Raw genomic sequence first — 21,526 nt, forward strand, 5'->3', positions numbered from 1 at the left:
TATCTCCCTTATTGGTTTGAATTGGAGGTTAAAGTCTCCGAACACAGTTGCATGAGCAAATTGTGGGTCACAGGATGCTCACTTTTCGATTAAACTTTGCAGTGTAATTTTTGCTTTCAGGTGAACCTCTCATTACACTATTGCCTTGTTCTGCACTAGCCACGCTGCACGTTGCACTCATTATGCAAATGTACTTGCGACTTGCTGTTGTGATTTGATTGATGCCCCTGCCTCCATATGCTAAGTGGCTTCAAGCTATTAACTTAAAGTAGCCTGTCTGAAATCTGCTTAACCATTAACTGCATATCTCTGCACTCTGAATACACTGCCTCACCCTGAACCTAGCTATTTATCTATGCCTCACTTGAATCTAGGTGATTATCCATGTATTCTTGCCAATCTGCCTCATTTCAAATCTAGGTGTTCACCCACGCATCCCTGCCTAACCGCCCATCCTTATGCTAGGCATCTATCACGCATATCTAGTATGTGTCTATTCACCACCTACCTGCTGGCCTATATTCTGATCAGCCTCAATAGTGCACCACCTACTAAGATGGTTCCACAACTACCCAACATGCCAGCTTTACCTAAATTTAATAACCAAGTACCTTATTCAGATTCAAATGACCCTCCGGTTCTGCCACCTTCCAGTCACCCTCGCATCACTATAGAAAGGAACCTAGGACTTAGAGCCAGGTTAGCCAAAATCCATGAGCCCCTGGCCCGCTCACTGACTAACACACAAAACCGTAGAACGCAACCCTTCCGACCTTACCCCGCCACACAAATCAATAACCTGTTACAAAAACCTTACTCCACACCCTCTCACAACTCCCTCACTTTGGTCACTCCTGAACCCTCACAGGACAAGCGCCACACTACCACCTCAGAAAAGTCAGATTCCACTCCCAACAACATAGTTAGTCCTAAAATCAAGGGAGTTTTGATCAATGCCAGATCACTGGCTACAGAAATCGCAGACCTAATACTGGCAGAAGACCTTGACTTCCTCGCCATCACCGAAACCTGGCTACACCCAGCAGCAGGCCCTATGCTCATGCTGGCAATCCCAGATAACTATACTATCCTGAGACAAGACCGTCCCATCTCGAGAGGAGGCGGTGTCGCCATTATCTATAAGTGCAGTCTTACCATGAGACTAGTCACCCCTATAGATGCCCTCTCCTGCGAAATACTAGCAGTCAAAATACCTCTCACTAACACCCAAACTCTTAACATTTACCTGATCTACCGCCCACCAGGCCCTATTGGTACCTTCGACGAAGACCTCAACTCTATTCTATCCAGCAACCTTAAAAGCTCCACTCAAGCACTCACCCTAGGTGACTTCAACTTGGGTTACAATGACCCGGAAGACCATCCTGCCAGCATTATAGCTAATACTCTCACTGAATTAGGCTTTGTGCAAAGATGCACAGTACCAACACACTCGAAAGGCAGAACACTCGACTGGGTGACCGATCACAACTGCTTAGCGAATATTACAAATATCTCACCTTTAGCCTGGACTGACCACCACTTGATATCATTCGTGCTCTCCACCGATAGGCCACCACCACCGCCTATTATCAAGGTCCCACCTACCCTTACCAGAAACAAGAAAAACATGACAGCAGAAAGACTTATCCCTAATCTACTCCCCACTCTCAACACATTGCCAGACGATCTGGACCCCGAGTCCATGGTTGAAGAATATAATAACATCATGGCCACCTCGCTGGACCGGATCGCCCCACTCAAACTCAGATCCAGTAAACCAAAAACGCACCTCAACAAATGGTACACACCATTCCTCAAAAACCTAAGGCAACAAAAAAGAAGTTGCGAGGCCATTTGGAAAAAATCCCCCACAGTCTCAAACAAACTCAAACTCTCCAAACTAGCTGCACTGTACAAAAAAGAAATCTACCTGGCCAAACGTACCTCATTCGACTCTCGTATATCCCAAGCCAAATCTAACATGAAAGAACTTTTTTCTATCCTCAAAGAAATAGAAACCCCCACAGCCCCCCCCGATACTTGCACCAAAGACAAAAGCTGGTGCACAAACATTCAAAACGCCCTAGCAAACAAGATTGTGACTCTTCAAAGTAAAATCGCCAGCAAAAGAGCTTCCCTTAATAACACTCTCAATTCAAAAATTCATGACAAACCCTTGCCCACTGACCTAGACCGTTTCCAGTTTGCCAAAGTCAATATTTTGGAAGTGGAAAAAATCATCTTATCCCTGAAACCGTCCAATTGCCAGGGCGACCTGTGCCCTGCTCAGCTCATCAAAGATGCTGCCCGGGACCTCTCCCCTTTTATCACAAAACTGATCAATGCCTCCTTTGCCACCGGATTTATCCCTACGAATCTAAAACAATCCTGGGTACTCCCATTATTGAAAAAACCCACCCTCGACCCTGCCACTCCCACAAACTATCGACCCATAACAACCGTTCCCTTTCTCCTAAAAATTCTAGACAAGGTTGCTTATGTACAAATACAGAAGCACCTGGAAGAACACAACCTCCTAGGATCTCGACAGTCTGGGTTCCGGCCCCAACATGGGACTGAAACCGCTCTCATTGACTTAAAAGCCCAGATCGATTCGCTCAGAGACAATGGGCAAGCTGCCTTACTCCTTCTCCTTGACCTATCTGCAGCTTTCGATCTGGTCGATCACTCTGTCCTATGTTCACACCTCCACACTGCAGCTCACTTCTCAACGGAGGCCATCACGTGGATCACATCCTTCCTTAACGGCAGGACCATGCGGGTCTTCTCCCCCACGGCTGCAGCAGACCCCATACCCATCACCTGCGGTGTCCCTCAGGGCTCCTGTGTCTCCCCCACACTATACAACATATTTACCAAGCTCCTTTTCGATGATTTGGATCATCTCGGTATCACCTACACTAATTATGCAGATGATACTCAGATCCTCCTTCCGCTTTCTGGAGATTATGGAAAGGATTTGGCCTTGTTAAATAGGGTGTACATCATCATCCAGGCATGGATGGCCACTCATGGACTATGCCTGAACGATGATAAAACAGAACTCATCATCCTAGGTACCTCACTTAATATGAAGAAGCTCGGCCCGGCCTACAATTCCTTCATGATTGATGGAAACAACATCAAAGTCGGACAGGAGGTTAAAACATTGGGATTCTATCTTGACTCCAATTTCTCCTTTAAAAGACAAGTGAGCTCCCTTGCATCCTCCACGGCTTACACCTGCAAATTAATCCGCACAGCTAAACCCTTCCTGTCGGATTCCAGCTGCCTGACACTCGCCAGAGCTCTTATTCTGTCCCGCCTTGACTACTGCAATGCCCTATACTTGGGATCTACTAAGGCTACCACCAGGAAACTGCAAACCCTTCAGAACAATGCGCTAAGAGCAGCTCTGAGCATTTCCAGAAGGGAACACATTACAAACTATAGCCTACAGAATAATTGGCTAACCACCAAAAATAAAATTCTATTAAAAACGGCATCACTCACTCACAAGTCTCTGAACAATGCCGCCCCAACTTATCTGATCAACAGATTCCACCGACAGTCCTCTTCAAGACCCACCAGAACCGCATACAAAAACTGTCTAACTGTTCCCCATTTCAAGCGAGCCACCATAGGGGGCAATAGCTTCCCGGTAAAAGCTGCCTTGTTGTGGAACTCCTTGCCTCCAAACCTTAGAATTGACATGCCCTACCAGAATTTCCGCTCACTGGTAATCTCATGGTTGAAAAGCGAGACCCACTAAGACCATGAAGTGCCCAGCACCACCTGTACAAATTGTAACTACATGTGCCTTCCTGCTTATGTGCCCTGCCTACCTGTATATAATGGCCTGTAGGCCTACCACTGACTTGTATATAACACTGGTGTAGTTATTCCTGTATTATGTATATTCTTTGTACTGTAACCAAGCTTCGAATATTCTTGTAAAGGCTGCGCCCTGATACCCCCGGGTACATTTGCGCATTATAAATAATAAAAACAAACAAACAAACAATAATTGCAAACTCATTAATTTTGCTTTGACTGTTCGGTCTGTTATAGATGTTGAACAGAAAGATCTGTGCTTATATCTAGGTGCTGCAAGTGCAGCGATCCAGTATCATGATTTACTATCTTCCAATTTAGGTCTTTACCCACCCAACTCACGAGGACGACACTGGGTCTACCTCTCGAGTTCTTAGTGGATGGTGTGTGAAAGGTATGGCAGCCCTGCAGATGTATCTGCTCTATTGCTCAGGTTTCTCGCAGGCAGATGCTCCTTTGCCCCCATATAAAAATTACACCATGCATCATCTCCAAGATGTTTTGCAGCCCCTTCGATGTTCCATGAGACTATAGTTAAACTATCATCTGGATGCTATTGACGGGGGTTAGGGGTTTGGGAATCACGTTCTGTCTGCCTCTGTGTGGTTATCAGTCCACACCCTTGAGTCTCGCCTCCTCTACGTTGTTACTTCCTAGAGTCCTGGTTGTCTCATTCCCAGCTTGCATAGGTTTGGGCATAGTAGAGCTCTTGCCAGGGTTTTCCACCCTTGTAGGAAGATTGCTGGTCATATTACGATAGCTAATATGCGAAGGGGCATATTATCTCAACACAATACTGGATCCCTGTAGCGTGTATGTATGGAATTCTATGGCCCTTGAACCAGTGTACTGCTTTTCAGATAAATCTATATAAAGTCTCCTTTGTTCTTAGGCTTGCCGTTTTGATTACATTTAGACATTTGATTCAATCTACTTGTCTATCATCCTAAACTTCTAGAATCTGAAATCTATTGGTAATAGGGATGGAGTAGGAGATCACAATTACTTCATCCACCTTGGGTTTGCCACTTCTGTCTCTTTGGTGACAGTATTGATCCTAGCTAGCTATTTTGTCACTAACAAAACAGAAAGGCGCAGATTACTACTGCTAATCTGCTTAATGATGTGGTAAAAGAGGCAGTAACTGATTTACTGCCGATTTGACAACTTTACGCTGAACTCGTAATGAGGGCCGTTGTACTTAATACATTTCAGACGATAGTAAAATCCTCGAGGTATATAAGATATCCCTTGGGATCGAAGACCTATTGGAAGGGAGGCACTGCAGCGGTTATAGGAAACACCTGTTCACAGCAGCAGACGAAAACTAGAGAAAACATGTTGGTGTAAGGGAGAGATAGATTGCAAGGAATTTGAAACACTATATGTTCTGCAGGAATATTTACTGGGGTTATAAGTCTACTGATATAATAAAAGGTGACTGTGTCTGCCCTCTGATTCAGAGTTCATGGGGACACTGTTGCAAGGAAAGAGCCCTGTGTAAATAAAAGTACCGTATTAAAACTTGAAAACTTGCTGTCCTTGTTCTTGTGGTTGCATTTGGCAGACGGAATAAAGTAGTTAGTCATGTGCCAAATAGCTGTCTTGTTAATGCAGGAGAGAAAAAAGAGAAAACTAAACTGAGTGGAGTTCACTTAGTGGAGTCATTTAACATAGCACACTACTCAATGAAGTTCTCTAAGCATGAGAAAGAATGAGAACAGTTTGTTGATTAACCTATGGCTACCAGCGCCTTGAATAAGGTAATCTAGGAAAAGGTTACACAATTAAGATCCCAGTGCTGTGCAAGTACCGATATCTGATTAAAAGGGTGTAGGGCAGCAATCCCTTGCAGCCTTCATTAGACGTTCTGATAGTGTGAGACAGCCATGGTATCAAGAAACGTCACAGACATGTGAAACAGAGTTGGAAAACCTTTTATTCTAAGTGGTCAGGATGGTGTAAGGCCTAACTTCCCCTAACTCTAAGATGGGAAAAGAGAAGTCTAAGCCTGTCAGTCCAAAACAAAATACTGTCTGTATCAAAACCTATGATTGTCCACACTTCTACAGAATAATGGGGTGAATGGGATTTGGCCAACTCAATAGTGTTCAAAGTAAAGTTAATGTGACAATGGAGCCTTTCTGCAGCTCCCTTCCCCAAGTCTAAGTCACCCAGGTTTATAAGTTCCACAAGTCTCTCAGGTTTCACTTGGCAAAGAAAGGTTCACATGGCAAAAGAAGTTCACTGTACCTTTTCTTGGTAAATTCTTTCGGCTTCTCCGGGTCTCCTTTCCGTGAACCCAAAAGCCCTTTAGATCATGCGACTCTTTGCTTTCAATTGGGCTCCCCTGGTCGTGGCACAGTTGTCAGACCGCATGGTCCACCCATTAGAGGTCGCACAACCAGGTTCCTTATACTTAATAGAGTTCTCTTTTCCTTATACTGGAGTCTCTGCGGCCATCCTGGATCAGTCTCCTGCCTGGGGGCCATCCCAATGCTTTTCCAACATGCTTTGCTTATTCAGGCGTCTCTGCGGGCAACCTGGATCAATCTCCCACCTGGTGGCAACCCCAAGGCTTTTCCAACACACTTTGTTGTTGTCAACACTTTTCTGCCAGTTTTGGTAATTTTGCTCCCATCTAATTTCTCGCTATTTCGCTCATTTTTCGAGTCCACACACAGCTCCCCACATTGCAGACACTTCCTGTCTTTACACAGTAATTCGAGAATGTGTAATCATATATGCAACCACTCTGCCACTATGTATCCTTGTGTATTGGAGTCTACGTTTGGGGAGCAACTTGGGAGAAAGCTAAAATCATGTGTGAGTGTTACGACTATCTCTTTGACATTGCGGTCCAGATGAAGCAACATGGGCCGGAGCCTTCGGAGGGCCCAACTGATGAGAAGGGGATCGAATAAAGCTGCCGAACACTTAAAAAAAAAAAAAAAAAAAAAAAAATGTATCCTTGTAATTCCATTTGTCATTTTCACCTGACGTGTCTCGAGTCTTACTCGTTCGGGCTGCAATGCTGCATCTTGCTCGCTTACTTCAATACACACTGGACTCTCACTGCGCTTCAGTCATCGGTGGTGTTTTATTTCTTCTTAGGTTAATGTCTGTTATCTGAGGTCAGGGTCACCCCACCTTCCCCTTAGACACTCCTGTAACAAGGGATCAGCACGCCTCCCCGCTCCCTTCTTTGAACTTCTCTTCTTTGCTGGAAACAGGGGTTGCTAGACACGCCTCTGCCGGGTGCTTCCTCACACTTCCTCACGCATACCCTCAAAGTCACTGTTTCTTCTAGCGGGTCCTGGGTAGCCGCGGCTCCTAAGCTTTCCCCCCAACTCGCTCTCTTTGCTGATTGCTAGTGTTCCTTTTATACTCTCCTGAAGACTTGATAAGCTGCAGGTGGGAATGGTTGATTTCAATTGCCTGATCTTGTTAGTGGGACTTGGCATATGAAGATGTTGATGTGCCTTTATCTGCATCTTCTTCGTCCCAGTACCATAGTGGTGTTTCCCATAGGAAATCTGTACTGCTCTTAATTTCCTCTTCTTCGTCACAGTATTTGAGTGATACGTATGGGGGAAAATAATGTTGTGTCTCTTGATACATGCTATTAAGGCTAGGGTGTTTGGATATGTCATTATCAAGGAAAGGTGGATACCATGTTTCTGGTCTAGGGGTGTCCTTATGATAGGAAAGTGGTATTGGAGTTAACATTCCCTTCGTCCTTTTCAATGTTAGGGTATGATGTGTCAAATCTTTTCCTTGGTATCACGTTGATGATGAGAAGAGGTTGGTGGTTTTGCTTCTTTCACTCTGTTACCCTCAGTAAATGAGGTTAACGGGGAAGTAAAAGATTGGGTCTCACAGTAGTTGATGATATTAGAGAGGGGGGTAAGTCAGTGTCGTAGTTAGAAATTGGGGTTTGTTGCTCTGAGATTTTATATTCCCTTTCCTTCGAGGATGAATATTTGTCAGAAGGTTTTGGGATGAGGCAGGACATGCATGGCAATACCTAACAATGGTGGAGGGAGGGTAAGATAGGTCACGGGTAGAAAAGTGGGGATACCATGTCTCGCCCTTGGGCTCTCCTTTCCCAATCCCTGAGGACCCTCTAAGCAGGTGATCCGCCCTTGCTGGTCTGCCCCCAGGGTTGGGATGCAAAAGCGATAGCCCGCCCCTGGCCACCTGCTTAGAAGATCCTTGGGAGTAGGCAGGGAAAGACCCTTAGGTATTTTACAATAGCTAAAGCTGTAATTGACTATTAGGTCTTCATGTATGATTGAAGGTAGTGGTGTGCAGGTGCGCTGGGGGCTTCATCATACTGATTAGCTGCTAGTGCAATTAGAAGATGGGATAGTTCTGCATTCTTGCTTCCAAGATTATCACCCCAATGTCTGAGGAAATATAGGCTTTCCTTCATAAATCATTTAAAAAAAACTCTTTATTCAGCATTTTTTAAAAACTTAATCACGTTGCTGCTTTATCTGCATCAGATGGTCTGTCCCAAGGCCCCCGCTAAAGGTACCGCTTGCACTCTTCCAGAATGTCCTTAGGCCTGCAGGAGATGGCAGTGGACAGTACATTGGTCCCCTCCATTTAGTTACAATTTGCTCAATCTTCAAGCCATGTCTGAGTCTTAGGAGACAGACATCTTGTGTAATGTAATTGGCATTTGTACAGCACCTAGTGCCGTTAGCAAGGCATCAAAGTTCTGTGGGTGAATGCCCTTGGAGGACCGAAGTCAGAGGTATGAGAGATTGGTCAGAGGAATATAGAATGCGTGTGTGCATTTTAGCCAGCAGAAAGGGAGGTAGGGGTAGCTAAGTCCCTGCTAGCGACCTGTGTGGAACTAGCTTGTGAATGGGAGCTGTGAAGGCTGCAGGGAGAGTGTGCAAGTCAAGGGGACTGATTATGTGATTGTGTTCAGCTAGACTGAATTTTTGTCGTGGGATTTAGCTGCATTCTAGTGGCAGAGGTGATGTGCGATATGAGAAGTAGCGTATGATTGCAGTTGTGTGTGGGTGGGAGGTGATACGGCTATTTTCCATCGAGATGGAGAGCGGTACGTACCCGTGAGTCATGGCTGATTACTTGTTTCGTTGATGGAGAGCAGGGCATGTAATGGCAGATTAGGCCGTGTTGTATAACAATATACCCCTTGAGCTTGTAGTGCCATCTAGAGGCACTTTTGAACCACCTGCCTCAAGGTAAGTGCTTTCCTGCAGCCAAGCAACACCAGTTCTCCTTATTTGCCCAACTTCGCTTTATTTTTCCATTCTCTTGCATTCATACGCCCTCCCCTGCCTGTTCCGTTCTGCTTCCTGGTTGCATCCGCCTCCCAGCCTGACCACGGCCTCAGATTGGGCCATGTTGTCCTCTCAGGACAATCACTTAAAGCAGCCTCTTCCCATTCCACTGACTAAGGGCCACAAGGCAAAGGGCAGCTCCAGACCAAGCAGCCCCACTACGTGCTTGCCCGTGTTCACCTGGGATGTCTGCCTCAGTCAACCAGCAGCGACTGATAAGGTAAGTGTGGGGAGGGCGGGGAGTACAGACATTACTGTACTCCAGAAAAACCCCTTCCACTATTATTCGCTAGTTACCCCTATTCTGCTTAAGCCTTAATGTGTCAGGTGGCCTTATTTTGCTTTAAGCCTCACTGTGTCAGGGGGACTTATTCTGCTTGTAGTCTAAAGGTCAGGTAGCCATACTCCGCTCTTAGCCTCATTGTGTCAGGTGGACCTATTGGGGAGGAAGGGTAGTACAGGGGCAACACATTTGTCCTGGAAGCAAGACAACGCAGCGCACAGGTTCAAATCCCGAACCTGCACTTAGAAACCACTTGCTGGTATTAAGCGTGTTATAAAAGAATCATTATAATTTTGTCATTATAATTATTCTGCTTTTAGCTTAATTGTGTCAGGCTGACTTATTCTCGTCTTAGCCTGACTGTGCCAGGCAGACCTATTCTGTTTTTAGCCCCACTGTGTCATCTAGCCATACTCTGCTCTTAGTCTAATTGTGTCAGATGGCCTTATTCTGCTTTTCGCCTAACTGTGTCAGGCAGCCATATTCTGCTTTCATCCTAACTGTGCCAGGTAGGCATATCCTGCCTGTAACCTTACTGTGTCAGGTAGCTATACTCTGCTCATACCCTAATTGTGTCAGGTGGCCTTATTCTGCTTTCAGCCTAACTGTGCCAGGTAGCCATATTCTGCTTTCATCCTAACTGTGCCAGGTAGGCATATCCTGCCTGTAACCTTACTGTGTCAGGTAGCTATACTCTGCTTATATCCTAATTGTGTCAGGTAGCCTTATTCTGCTTTCAGCCTAAATGTGTGGGGTAGCCATATTCTGAGTTTAGCCCCACTGTGTCAGGTAGCCATACTCCATGCTTAGCCTAATTGTGTCAGGTGGACTTATTCTGCTTTTTTCTGTGCCAGGTGGCCAAAGTCTGCTTTTAGCATCACTGTGTCAGGCAGCCATATTCTGCTTTTATCCCAACTGTGCCAGGTGGCCATATTCCTTGTTTAGCCTAATTGTCTCAGGTGGACGTATCCTGCGTTTAACCTAACTGTGTCAGACAACCATGTTCTGCTTGTAGCCGTACATTGTCAGGGAGACATATTCTGCTTTCATCCGAACTGTGCCAGGTAGCCATATCCCATTTTTAGCCTAATTGTGACTGGTGGATTTATTCTGTGTTTAGCCTAACTGTGCCAGGTAGCCATATTCTACTTTCATCCCAAACGTGTCAGGTAGCCGTATACAACCTTTAGCCTAATTGTGTCAGGTGGGCTTATTTTGCTTTCATCCTAACTGTGCCAGGTAGCCATATGCTGCCTGTAGCCTTACTGTGTCAGGTCGCCATACTCTGCTCTTTCCCTAATTGTGTCAGGTGGCCTTATTTTGCTTTTAGCCTAACTGTCGGGTAGCCAGATTCGGCTCTCATTCCGAACTGTGCCATGTAGCCATATTCTGCTTTTAGCCTTTGTGACAGGTGGCCATATTCTGCTTTTTGTCTTACTGCGTCAGGTAGCCATATTCAGCTTCGCCCCATAGTAGCCACAATATTTACTGATCTGCACCTGGTAGCCACTGTGCCCGAACCTACCGACCCACAGCCAACACTGGCATCCTCTTCAGTCAACAGGTGCTCTACCGCGCTACACCCCATATCCAGCTTCCGAGACCTCATCCGCCCAAGTTAGCCTGAGTTGTACCGTCAACTATCTACAGGGCTAAACTGTACTGTGCCCTACAACAACCACAGCACTACACACCCAGACCACCCCAATCATCCCAAAAAGGACATCACGGCCGCACAAGCAATAAAGGAAAATCGTGAAACAACCAAACCCCGAGGGCTCACGCTCCTTGTTCCACAACTCAGTTAATCCACTACAAGCGACGGCTAACAACAAACTTACACCTCATCCACAAATTAAACCAAAAAGGGAAGAAACACTTCCAGAGACCAGGAAGTAACCCAACCAAGAACACCGGAACTGAGAAATTCAACCCACAATTAGTTAAAAAAAACACAAAGCCATGCCTCGCCACGAGCAAGAATGGAGAACAGAAAGAGGAAGGAAAACAACCCCACAGGAAGGAGCCCATCCACAACAATTCACATCACCTAAAAACCTAGTGAGGACAAAGCCTAACAGACTAAGAATACAGACCAAGAAAAGAACTAACACAGATAATATCTCTCGCAACCTCTCCACATATGACTCCTTTGCAAGAGATAACCTACAACTGGCAACAAACCCACATGCAAGAACCGAAACAAATGTTGACTCCATCGGGATGCAGAATCCAGCACTATAAAAAACAAACCATCCCAACCCGGATAGCACTCTCAATAATACACCATCAAGAATCGGGGACAAACTTGGGTCCACTACCCTCAACATGCCCTACATTACTAAAGACTGGAACAAAGGACCCAACACCCAAACAATTCCCAAACAGGGACAAACCAAAACCAAGCAACCCTGGCATCAAACTTATCAGATTACTCGACAAAGAGGTGAACCACCCAAGAACTCTTCCCAACCAGCACAACCAGGGGAGAAACGTCAGCAACGGAAACCCGACCCACACCGACTCAGACAAAGGAACAAACAACCCACAAGGGAAAATAGACCGACTACTCTGCAACCTACTCAACGTTCGATCCATGGTAAAACACTCAACAGAAATCCACGACCTAAGTGAGGGAGGGAACAAATGCATTCTCAGAAACAAGGCTATCTGACAATTACAAAACCATAGGGCATGAAGCCATTCCTGGCAACTTCAAAGTAATACACACAAACCGATAAATGCAAAGACACAGTACACATCTGCACCACCCCTATCCCCTCAACCAACATCGAAGACTGTGAATACCTCCTCATCAAGGTTGAACTAACGACCAAGTCAGAATAGTGTTTCTCCTGATCTACAGACTGCCATCCTACAACCCGAACTTTGCGACGAAACTAGCAGACTCAATTGCCATACCATCAACCTACCATGACAACCCAGTCATATTGGAAGACTTCAGCATCTGGTTTGAAAAAGAAAACAAAACCTCAGCTAATTCATTCTGCTTACTCCTGAAAACACTCAACTTCAAGCAAATAGTAAATAGATCCACACACTACGTCGGACACACCCTGGACGTGCATACCGACCGGAAAAGTAATACTACCCGCCGCCAGGAAAATAAACTGTCCTTCCTGTACCACACTCTCATGGGCTGCCTGTTTCAGGACACTCGCTCTTTGAATCCAGGTTCTATGTATGTAACGCGCAATTGCAAAGACAATGTGGGACGTCAAGTAATGTCTAAGCAAATTAAGGGCATGACATGTAGAGCGAATCCCAACCGACTTTAGTACTGGTCTTAAATATATGCATCTTAAAATAAGGGACACAGCACATATCAAAAGATAATGTGTCACTATGGGAATCCTTTGTCTGCATGCTCATTACTTTCTTGGTGTCCCCTCATTGGACTTGTCGATGCCCCCGCCTTCCTGTCTCGGGTGTACATGGCCTTAGAGGCGGATTATGTCGTTCAAGATGCAGGGGGTGGGTGGCGGGGAGAACCAAGTCTTGAGTGCCTTCTGGAAGGCAAGGTGATCCTGTATGCAGCGGATGCTAAAAGGGATAGAGTTCCATATTATGGGTGCTTGGAAGGAGAAGGAGGATCCCCCCTACTTTGGTCAGTTTGGCAGAAGGGATGACGAGGAGGAGAGCTGTGCCATATCTCAGGTTTCTGTTGGGTTTGTAAGGGGTGAGCATTTGGGATGTATGTGATTTCCTCGAAAATATTACACCTCATGGAGATTTCACTGAATCCATTTCACAGAAAAACAAAATATTTGTTTTGCTTTTTCTACTTTTTATTTATTTTTATTTTTTTAACTATAATGCATGGGGAGACCCGCCACAGATCCTCTTTACCCCATACACCACGTATTATGCATTGCACATATACCATATTCCCAACCATTTTCGGTGAAATAAATACAGTAAAATCTCATTAGGTGGAATGGTATTCGAAGAAATATACGGTAACTAAGCATGTGTTGTAGCTATTCAGGGCCTGTGCTGTTATCCACACTCTTGAATTGTTTTTTGATACAAAGTAGCACTAAGCTCACAAATCTACTGGCTTTCCTCACCCTGGGCCGTCAGACTGAACACAGTAGAGGTTATGCATTCGACTGAACCTTCGTGATTTCTTTTATAATGGAAACCTCATCATGCCAAAAATGTACAGCTATAGGCAGACAAAACCAGGAAAGATGTATACAGTCCGCCTGCCACGCTGCATTTGACACTGGTATATTGAAATTTTGGAAAGGATTTGCTTAGTATGTTTGCAATTCATTAACAATCTCTTGGTTTGTAAACACACATTCCCACTGATTATCCGAGATCGCCTCCCCTAAGCCCGCATGCCACCTGCCTCTTGTAGGGGTTGCATGTCTCTCTAGGTCCCTGCAAGCCACTGCTTATAACCCTGAGCTTTGTGTATTTGTTTGAGCAGGTGGAGGCACCAGCATGTGTTTGAGTCTCTGCATGGTCACATTTCCGTGAGATTGACTCCATATTATCTCTGCTTTTTCCCTCTCCTACCCGATCATCCATAGACTCATCCATGGGCTAGGCAAGCCCGACGAGGTGCTGCAATGCGTGGAGAGAGGGGTGGACTTGTTTGACAGCTGTTACCCGTTCCAGGTCACAGAGCGAGGCTGTGCGCTATCATTCAGTTACATTTACCAACCAGATCCTGAAACAGCAGGTACCTTGCCCTGACACCATGACATGATTTTGAAGCTGTCCAGTTTGATATGATAAACACACTCACTTTAAAAAAAAATGTATTAGCATGAAATTGTAATGCATAGTTTGATACATGTGAATAGAGAAACCGAGCTTAATCAATAATGGATCTGGCATTTTCCTGCAATGAAACCTTTTACTGTTTTTGAATGCATAAACCAAAGGATAAAGAGAGTGAGGGAAGAGAGAGAAAAAAAAATGAAAGGGAAAAAAGGAAAAAAAAGAGGAGGGGGAAAAGCTAGTCAAGAGCAGGCATTTGTTAATTCTCTAAACATAGTTCCTCCTCCCTTTCCTAGCTTGACCCCCCCTCACCCGTTGGGTAAATGGAAGTGTCTGCACCTTAGTTCTCTTTAGTCTATAACTGTGCATCTTTCTCCTCATGATTGATCCTGGCAGGATGCCAGTGGTTGTTGGAGTGTTTGGGTTGGCTGTGGCCTTTGTTCCTCTGTTTACCGTTTGTGTAACCTCTTGCCAAGCCTTCACCCATCAGTTCCTGCTCCCTGAGTGACTTGGCCAGGATTGTATTTATCGTTAAAGGGGCCCCATTCCATTGCTGAGGTGGAGGTTTGGTCGTGTAACTGCTCTGTTAATAACTCCATTTCATAAATGTCTTTTGCCTTCAGAGCCCATTGCTTCTCTGTGGGGAGCTTGGCATTTTTCCAACCCGCTGCCAGGAAGATGAAGTGCACCATGTGCGGCAGTCTGGACCCTCTCCCTTCATTCATCTCCTACCCAAACAAAATTGGCCAGGGGTCGAGGTGCCTCTCTGTGGTATGCAGACTTTCCATAGAAAAATGTTCCATCGAGGGGTTTTCCATCAAATTCTTTCCAACGAAAAAAAGAGCATTGAATGCATATTTTTGTGGGGTAAAGGGCTAATTTTGTTTGGGGTGTGTTTTTAACGGTTAAAAACGAGGGTTGCCCCCCATCGCCCAAAAAAATCAAAAAGTCATGCATTCCATGCACATTTATTCGTTGGAAAATTTTTTATGGAAATACATATAACCCATCTCTATTCCATTAAGACTTTTTATCCACCCTAGGACTTCTTCCAGTAGCCTTGCAACTTTTTCGCAACTCCACCACATGTGCCAGTAATCCACCCTTATGCCGCAGTTTCGCCAGCATCTGGGGTCTGCGCCCTCGTACATTTTGGATACCCTCCCTGGATCCCATTGCCACCTGTATAGTAACTTGATTCCATGCATTTTGTATTGGCAGGCTATGGATGTCTAAGTGCATTTCTACACATTGTGGACTACTGCCGAGCGTTAATTTCTGTCCCCATATCCTTTTCCCACTGCTTCTTCTGCATCTCTATATCATATCCCTTGGCTTCCAGTAAAGCCTGGTATAGTTTTGCGATCCGGCCCTTTGAGGAGGCTGCAGTGTCCAGTATTCTTTCTGTTGTTGTTGGCTGGCTCCCTCTGTAGGACCGCCTTCCATTCTGGGGACATCGGGGCTCCCCTGAGTTGGAGATATTTGAACACGACAGAGTCCCCAGACCCAGCCCTTCTTCCAACTCCAGTATGCCTACGAATCCCTTGGCCTTCGCCACCTGCCCTACTCTTTCCAGTCCCAACTCAAACCAGTCCTGAAATCTAGAGTGTTCTATGATGTTTTCTTGGATTGGCGGTGCTTATATATGGCTCATTGGGAAGGCCACGTGGTTACCCCTGTCATTTCTTTTTTGTCCCACCATAGGCTGCATAATGGGCCCAATACATGGTGCTGGCGCATCACTTTGGAGTCCCTGCACGCGGGGACCATAACCACTCCTATGTTGACGGGCGGAGCAGGTAATTTTCTATTAGCACCCGTTGTTTCTGCCCATCCTGCCATAGGTGTGGAACTAGGGCACGAAACTGCGCTGCCCTGTAATATAGGCTGCGGTCCGGAAGTCCCACCTCTCCTTTGACCTTCGGCTGAATTAGCAACTTATAGGGTACGCTCTGCTTTTGGCCCTACCAAACTAATTTATTGAGTCTACGTTTGGTTTCAGTGAAGTGGGCATCTGGCATTCCATTTGGGTAGGAACATCATCTTTGCAGCCTTCAGCCTTCCCATCGAGTAGCCGACCCAGCAGAGGGGGATAATTGGCCACATACAAGTCGTCTAGATTTCTGGGTATTTGCACTCCCAGGTACTTCAAACTAGCCCGTTCTAACGGGAACCCCAGCTCTTCCCATTCCCCGCTAACCTCCCGCCGCGTGCAACCCAGTGGAAACAGAACACTTATATACTTACTGAGATTGACCTTAAACCCTGTTACTTGGCCATAGTCTGTCAATAGCCTAAGTAACGCTCTTCCCGAAGTGAGGACATTAGAGAGGTAAAGGAGTATGTCATCTGCCTATAGACTGAGTTTGTGCTCTACTGAACCTACTCAGATCCCTGTTAGCTGCTCATCTCGCATCAGCTGTACACTAAGCGGCTCTATGGAAAGGGCAAAGAGGAGGGGAGACAGTGTACAGCCCTGCCTTGTCCCTCTACCCAGGGGAATGGCACGGAAGAACGTTCCATTTTCCACCACCGCCGCCTTGGGGCTGTGTATATGGCGCCTATTGCCCGCCTCATCCTTTCTCCAAACCCCATTTTGTGAAGTACGGCGAAAAGAAAGTTCCACTCTACTTGGTTGAAGACCTTTTTCTTTTTGGGGTCCCGGCTAAGGAGTGCATATTTCCTTCTATTGGCAGATACGTGCTCGGAGGTCTAGGGTCTTTCTGATGGCATCGGTACCTTCTCTCCCCGCGATAAACCCTACTTGGTCTGGGTGTATCAGCCGTGGAAGCACCTTTTCTAGGTGTGATGGTAGAATGCGTGTGAAGATTTTTTTCATCAACGTTAAGCAGGGATATAGGGCGGTAGGAGGAGCACTGCGTTGGATCTCTACTCTCCTTGGGAAGCACTGTTATGAGCGCATTGCTAAAGGAGGCTGGAGCAACCCCGGTTTCCAGAATAGAATTATACAGCTTGGTCATATGTGTCAGTAGGGTGCCTGCAAATTGTTTTTAGAACCCTATTGTATACCCATCCTCTCTGGGGCCATCCCACTGGGGAGCCATTTGATTGCTGCTGATACTTTTTCCCTAGTTATGGGGCTCTTGAGGGACTCGATTACCGGGCCTGTTAGTCTCCATTTCTACCCCCCTGAGGTACTCATCAGGTGTTTCACCGGGGCCCACTTCTATTGGAGTGTGCAACCCTTCATAGTATGTGGCGAACTGCTCTGTTAAATCAGTGGGGGTGTTCACAGCTTGGCCCAGTTCATCTTCCAATCCCACCACCCACCTATCTGCTCTTTGAGCCCGTAGTCTTGCGGCCAACAGCGCATCAGCTTTGTCCCACTTTTCATAATACTTCTGACGGAGGTACCATAGCTTGCTCAGGGTTTCGCCCATCTAAACTGCCTTAAGCTCTGCACTCTTTTTCCATATCCCTTCAAGTAACTCTTCTCCGTGCTGCCCCTCTGCAGGCATGCGTTGTTCCCATTCTACAATATCTTTCCTTAGCCTTGCCTCCAGAAGACCCTGTTCCCTCTTTTTACTTGCCCCCTCCTGTATAAGGAGCCCTCTCCCAGTGGCGTTCCCTGCATCCCACAGTGTGTTTACGCTCATCCCCTCTGTGTCGTTCATTTCAAAGTATGCCCGGATGGCATCCCCAAGCTTTTCCGTAAAAAGTGGATCCTGTCAGAGGATTACACCTCCATTTGCTGTCTCCCCTGTTGAGTGCCGTAGTGTCTAGGCGCAGTAACACTGTATCATGATCTGACCACCCCACAGGCCTTATTTCACAATTGGATATAATCTATTCGGGTGTAGGTAGTGTGCGGGGCCGAGAATGTGTAGCCTTCATCATTTTGCTGCTGTTCTCGCCGGCATCTATCAACCCCCTTGCCATGATGTTCTGACCTAGGTGCCCCTCCCTCCTTCCTTCTCTGTGTACGGCTGTGCCACAGGCGGATTATCGATCTAACAACTCGTCTGCCCAGGAGTTAAAGTCTCCTCCTATAATGTATACCTCGCAGGGAGTTGCCTGTATTGCACCTAGCGCCTCATTAAGGAAATCAGTCTGATCTTGGTTGGGGACGTATAGAGCCGTGAACACCATGTCAGCTCCCACCAGGTTTCCCTACACTATAAGCAAGCGCCCATCCATAAGTCTGGAGACCTCTTGGTCCTCAAGACGCACATGCCTGTGCAGTATCATACCTACTCCTCCCTGTTTGGACTGTCCTGAGGCCCAGAAGACCACCCCTATGCCAGCCTCCTTCAACTGTCACACTTCTCCTGCCACCAGGCGAGTTTCCTCCAAAAAAAGTACATCTAGGCCAGCATTTCAAAATTCCTGGGTCACCAGGGACCTCTTTTTGTGTGAGTTTAACCCTTTAATATTTAGGGTTCCAGCAGCCAAGCTCTGCCCTCTACCTAGGACCAACATCAAGGTAGCGCCCATCTTGGTTTACATAGCTGATTGCCTCTGGCTTTTCCCCTAACTCGACTTGCTCTAATAAGACACGGTTGTTTGTGAAACTACACCAGAAAACCCCAACAAAACTTGAGTCAAACATAGTAACTGTGTGCTGCAACTAGCAGCTAGTGTCTTGGAGACGCCCGCTTTTTCACTGAGGGCCACTTGGGGGAGATGCGTCTCCTTCCTCTGACATTCTGGGGTGGACCTTTTTGGCATTGTCCCGTGGGGCAACTGGTTACCAGAAGCGCAGTTTTGCACCGTGGAGGTGCCCACCTGGTAGTTCAAGTAGTCTTTCTTGGGGAAGGGCCATTCAGGCGCACATATTTGTGGCCCGTCTGTCCTCTATTCCGCCTGGGGAGGCCCTCTGGTGGGTTTCGCGTGTCCTTCGTCTGTGACTGGGTAAACTGTCGTTCCACTTCCATCTCCAGGTCCGAGGTTAGGTGGCGCATGGCCTGTACAGCCTCTTCAGCAGAGGTAATTCGGTACTCTACCCTTTCCACCTCGAATTGCAGGGCGAAAGGGAATGCCCAGCGTTATCGGATACCTTTTTCACTTAGCCATTTTGTGAGTGGCAGACAATCCCGTCTTCGGGACAGCGTCAGGTTGGGTAGTTATTGGTATACTGTCACGTGTGAGCCTTCATACTCAATGGCCTGTTTTATCCGTGCCCTCGTGAGCACTTCGGCCTTGTCTTTATATCTCGAGAACCTGGCCAGTACTGATCGAGGCCCTGAACCATATGACTTGCCTCCTCTGTGTGTCTGCTTCAGTTGTACCTCTTTTCCCCCTTCCGCTTCAAAAAGCAGGTTAACGATGTTCTGCACCTTTTGCTCCACTTGGGATGGGCTTTCCCCTACCGACTCCATGAGGCCTAGGATGCAGATGGTATTTCTCCTTTCTCTGTTTTCTAGGTCGTCCATCTTTAGTGTCACTTCTTCTTCCCTCTTTTCTAATTCGGTCATCCGGACCGAATTAGAAAAGGCACATTTCTACTAAGTCTGCTTTTGCTCTCAACTGCACCCATTTGCCCGTTAGGTCGACTAGGGACGCCTGCAAGTCTCCTCTGACTGCCTTTTATGATATGATATGGCATTTATAATGCGCCTATACACAAGTGTTTCAAGGCGCGACGAGGCCTTGGAGTGGAAACAGAGGGGAGAAAAAGACAACGATCTTACTAGGCTATGTGACATTGAGATTGTGCAAGTGCAGGGGCAGGGGGAAGGGGAAAAGTGCAGGGGGGAAGGGGCGGGATAGTGCAGTACATAGGATAACAGTAAGATAAATAAAGACAGTTAATAAATAAATAAAAGTGCGGCCAGCAGGTGGCAAAGGTAAATACAGCAATCGGGTGTCAATTGATAGCCGGGGCTGTAGGGATAAAGAACAGTCCACGAGTGCAAGGTTTGCCAGGGGGTCAGTGCAGGTGTGCAACTGGCGGGGAGGGTACCTGGGCCCGAGATCAGAGGGTAGACCGGTAACCAGTGCAGTTTCAGATGCAGTCAGGAGATCAGCAGGGGAGAGTAGGAGAGAAAGCAGAAGCAAAGAGGAAGGTCTTGAGGTGCTTCCGGAACCAGAGATGGTTCTCCTCAAGTTTCAGAGGGGCCGGGAGGCTATTCCAGAGGGAGGCCCCAGCAGAAGAAAGAGATCTAACACCAACTCGCTGCTTGGAGGAGCGATCCGACCCTGAGTGAGTTGGAGGTGGATGAGCGAAGAGCTCGAGAGGGAAGATATTTAGGAAGAGCGAGTTGAAGGTATTGAGGTCTCAGACCCCAGAAGGCCTGTGGACAATGCATAGGGTTTTGAACTTAATCCTCACTGCCACTGGAAGCCAGTGCAAAGATTTCAGTCCTGGAGAGATACGATCCCTGGGCTTGAGGCCAAGGACAAATTCCGCAGTCCTGTTTTGGATGAGTTGCAGAGGGCGGAGAGTAGAGGCAGGCAGATTGAGAAAGAGGCTATTGCAGTAGTCCAGCCTAGAGAGAACCAGAGCTCTGGAGACAGTGAGCTTCTGAGGGAACGAGAGGAAAGAAAGAATACCCCTGATGTGCAGCTGGTAGTGTGACTTCTTAGAGACGTCAGAGATGTGAGGAGAGAATGAAAGTGTGAAGTCAAAGATGACCACAAGGTTTTTAGCCTCACAGTTGGGAGCGGGAAGAGGGCCAAGAAGGCCGGCTACAGAGTGACAGGAAAGGAGGGACTAGGTGTGCCGATGAGGAGAATCTCGGTCTTACTGGCATTAAGGCAGAGATCATTGGTGGCACACCACTCCTGGATAGCAGAAAGACAGACAGAGATGAGCGAAGGAGAAGTGGCGGAAGGGAGCCTGAAAATGAGTTGAGTGTCATCCCCATAGCAGTGAAAGTTGGGGCAGAGAGCGGCGATGCGGTGGGCAAGAAGTGCCAGGTATTGGTTGAGGAACACCACAGGTAGAGAAAGAGATAAAGGAGAGGAAGGACACAAGTTGGACCTGGGAGGGTCGATCGGAGAGGAAGGAGGTCAGCCAAGCCAGGGCCTGATCGGTGATGTTTATGCTTATGTTTATTAAGTTTATATAGCGCTTTAATCCAAAGCACTTTAATCCAAAGCACTTTACAATTAAACAACAAGAAACAATAACGGAGAAGCAAGTTAAAAAACATGAGACAAACCCGCATAACAATATGTAGAACAGTTTCCTTGGATATTGGAGAGGAGGGAAAAGTGAGAAGGAAGGGAGAGAAGGGAAGGGGAACAAGATTCAATTATGTGAAATAATGTCGAGTGGATGTGAAAAGAAGGGAAGGGGACGTATGGGGAGAGGGGAGAAGGGAGGAGAGAAGGTAGGAGGTCAAGGGGGGTAGTGGAGAAGGGCTTT

The 21,526-nt window shown here is 46.7% G+C and overlaps 1 protein-coding gene across 2 annotated transcripts in view; it reads left to right on the top strand.

The window, feature by feature from the left end:
- The window catches only part of QTRT2 (queuine tRNA-ribosyltransferase accessory subunit 2), a 431,085-nt gene that overhangs the window by 293,231 nt on the left and 116,328 nt on the right, over nucleotides 1–21,526 (top strand). For both annotated transcript variants that reach the window (XM_069635894.1, XM_069635895.1), the window contains exon 7: nucleotides 14,004–14,155. In XM_069635894.1, coding sequence (XP_069491995.1) covers nucleotides 14,004–14,155 — 152 coding nt within the window. The remainder of the gene's footprint in view (nucleotides 1–14,003; nucleotides 14,156–21,526) is intronic.

This window comes from Ambystoma mexicanum, chromosome 7p, assembly GCF_040938575.1.
Source record: "Ambystoma mexicanum isolate Mex_15411 chromosome 7p, UKY_AmexF1_1, whole genome shotgun sequence".
Taxonomy (NCBI): domain Eukaryota; kingdom Metazoa; phylum Chordata; class Amphibia; order Caudata; family Ambystomatidae; genus Ambystoma; species Ambystoma mexicanum.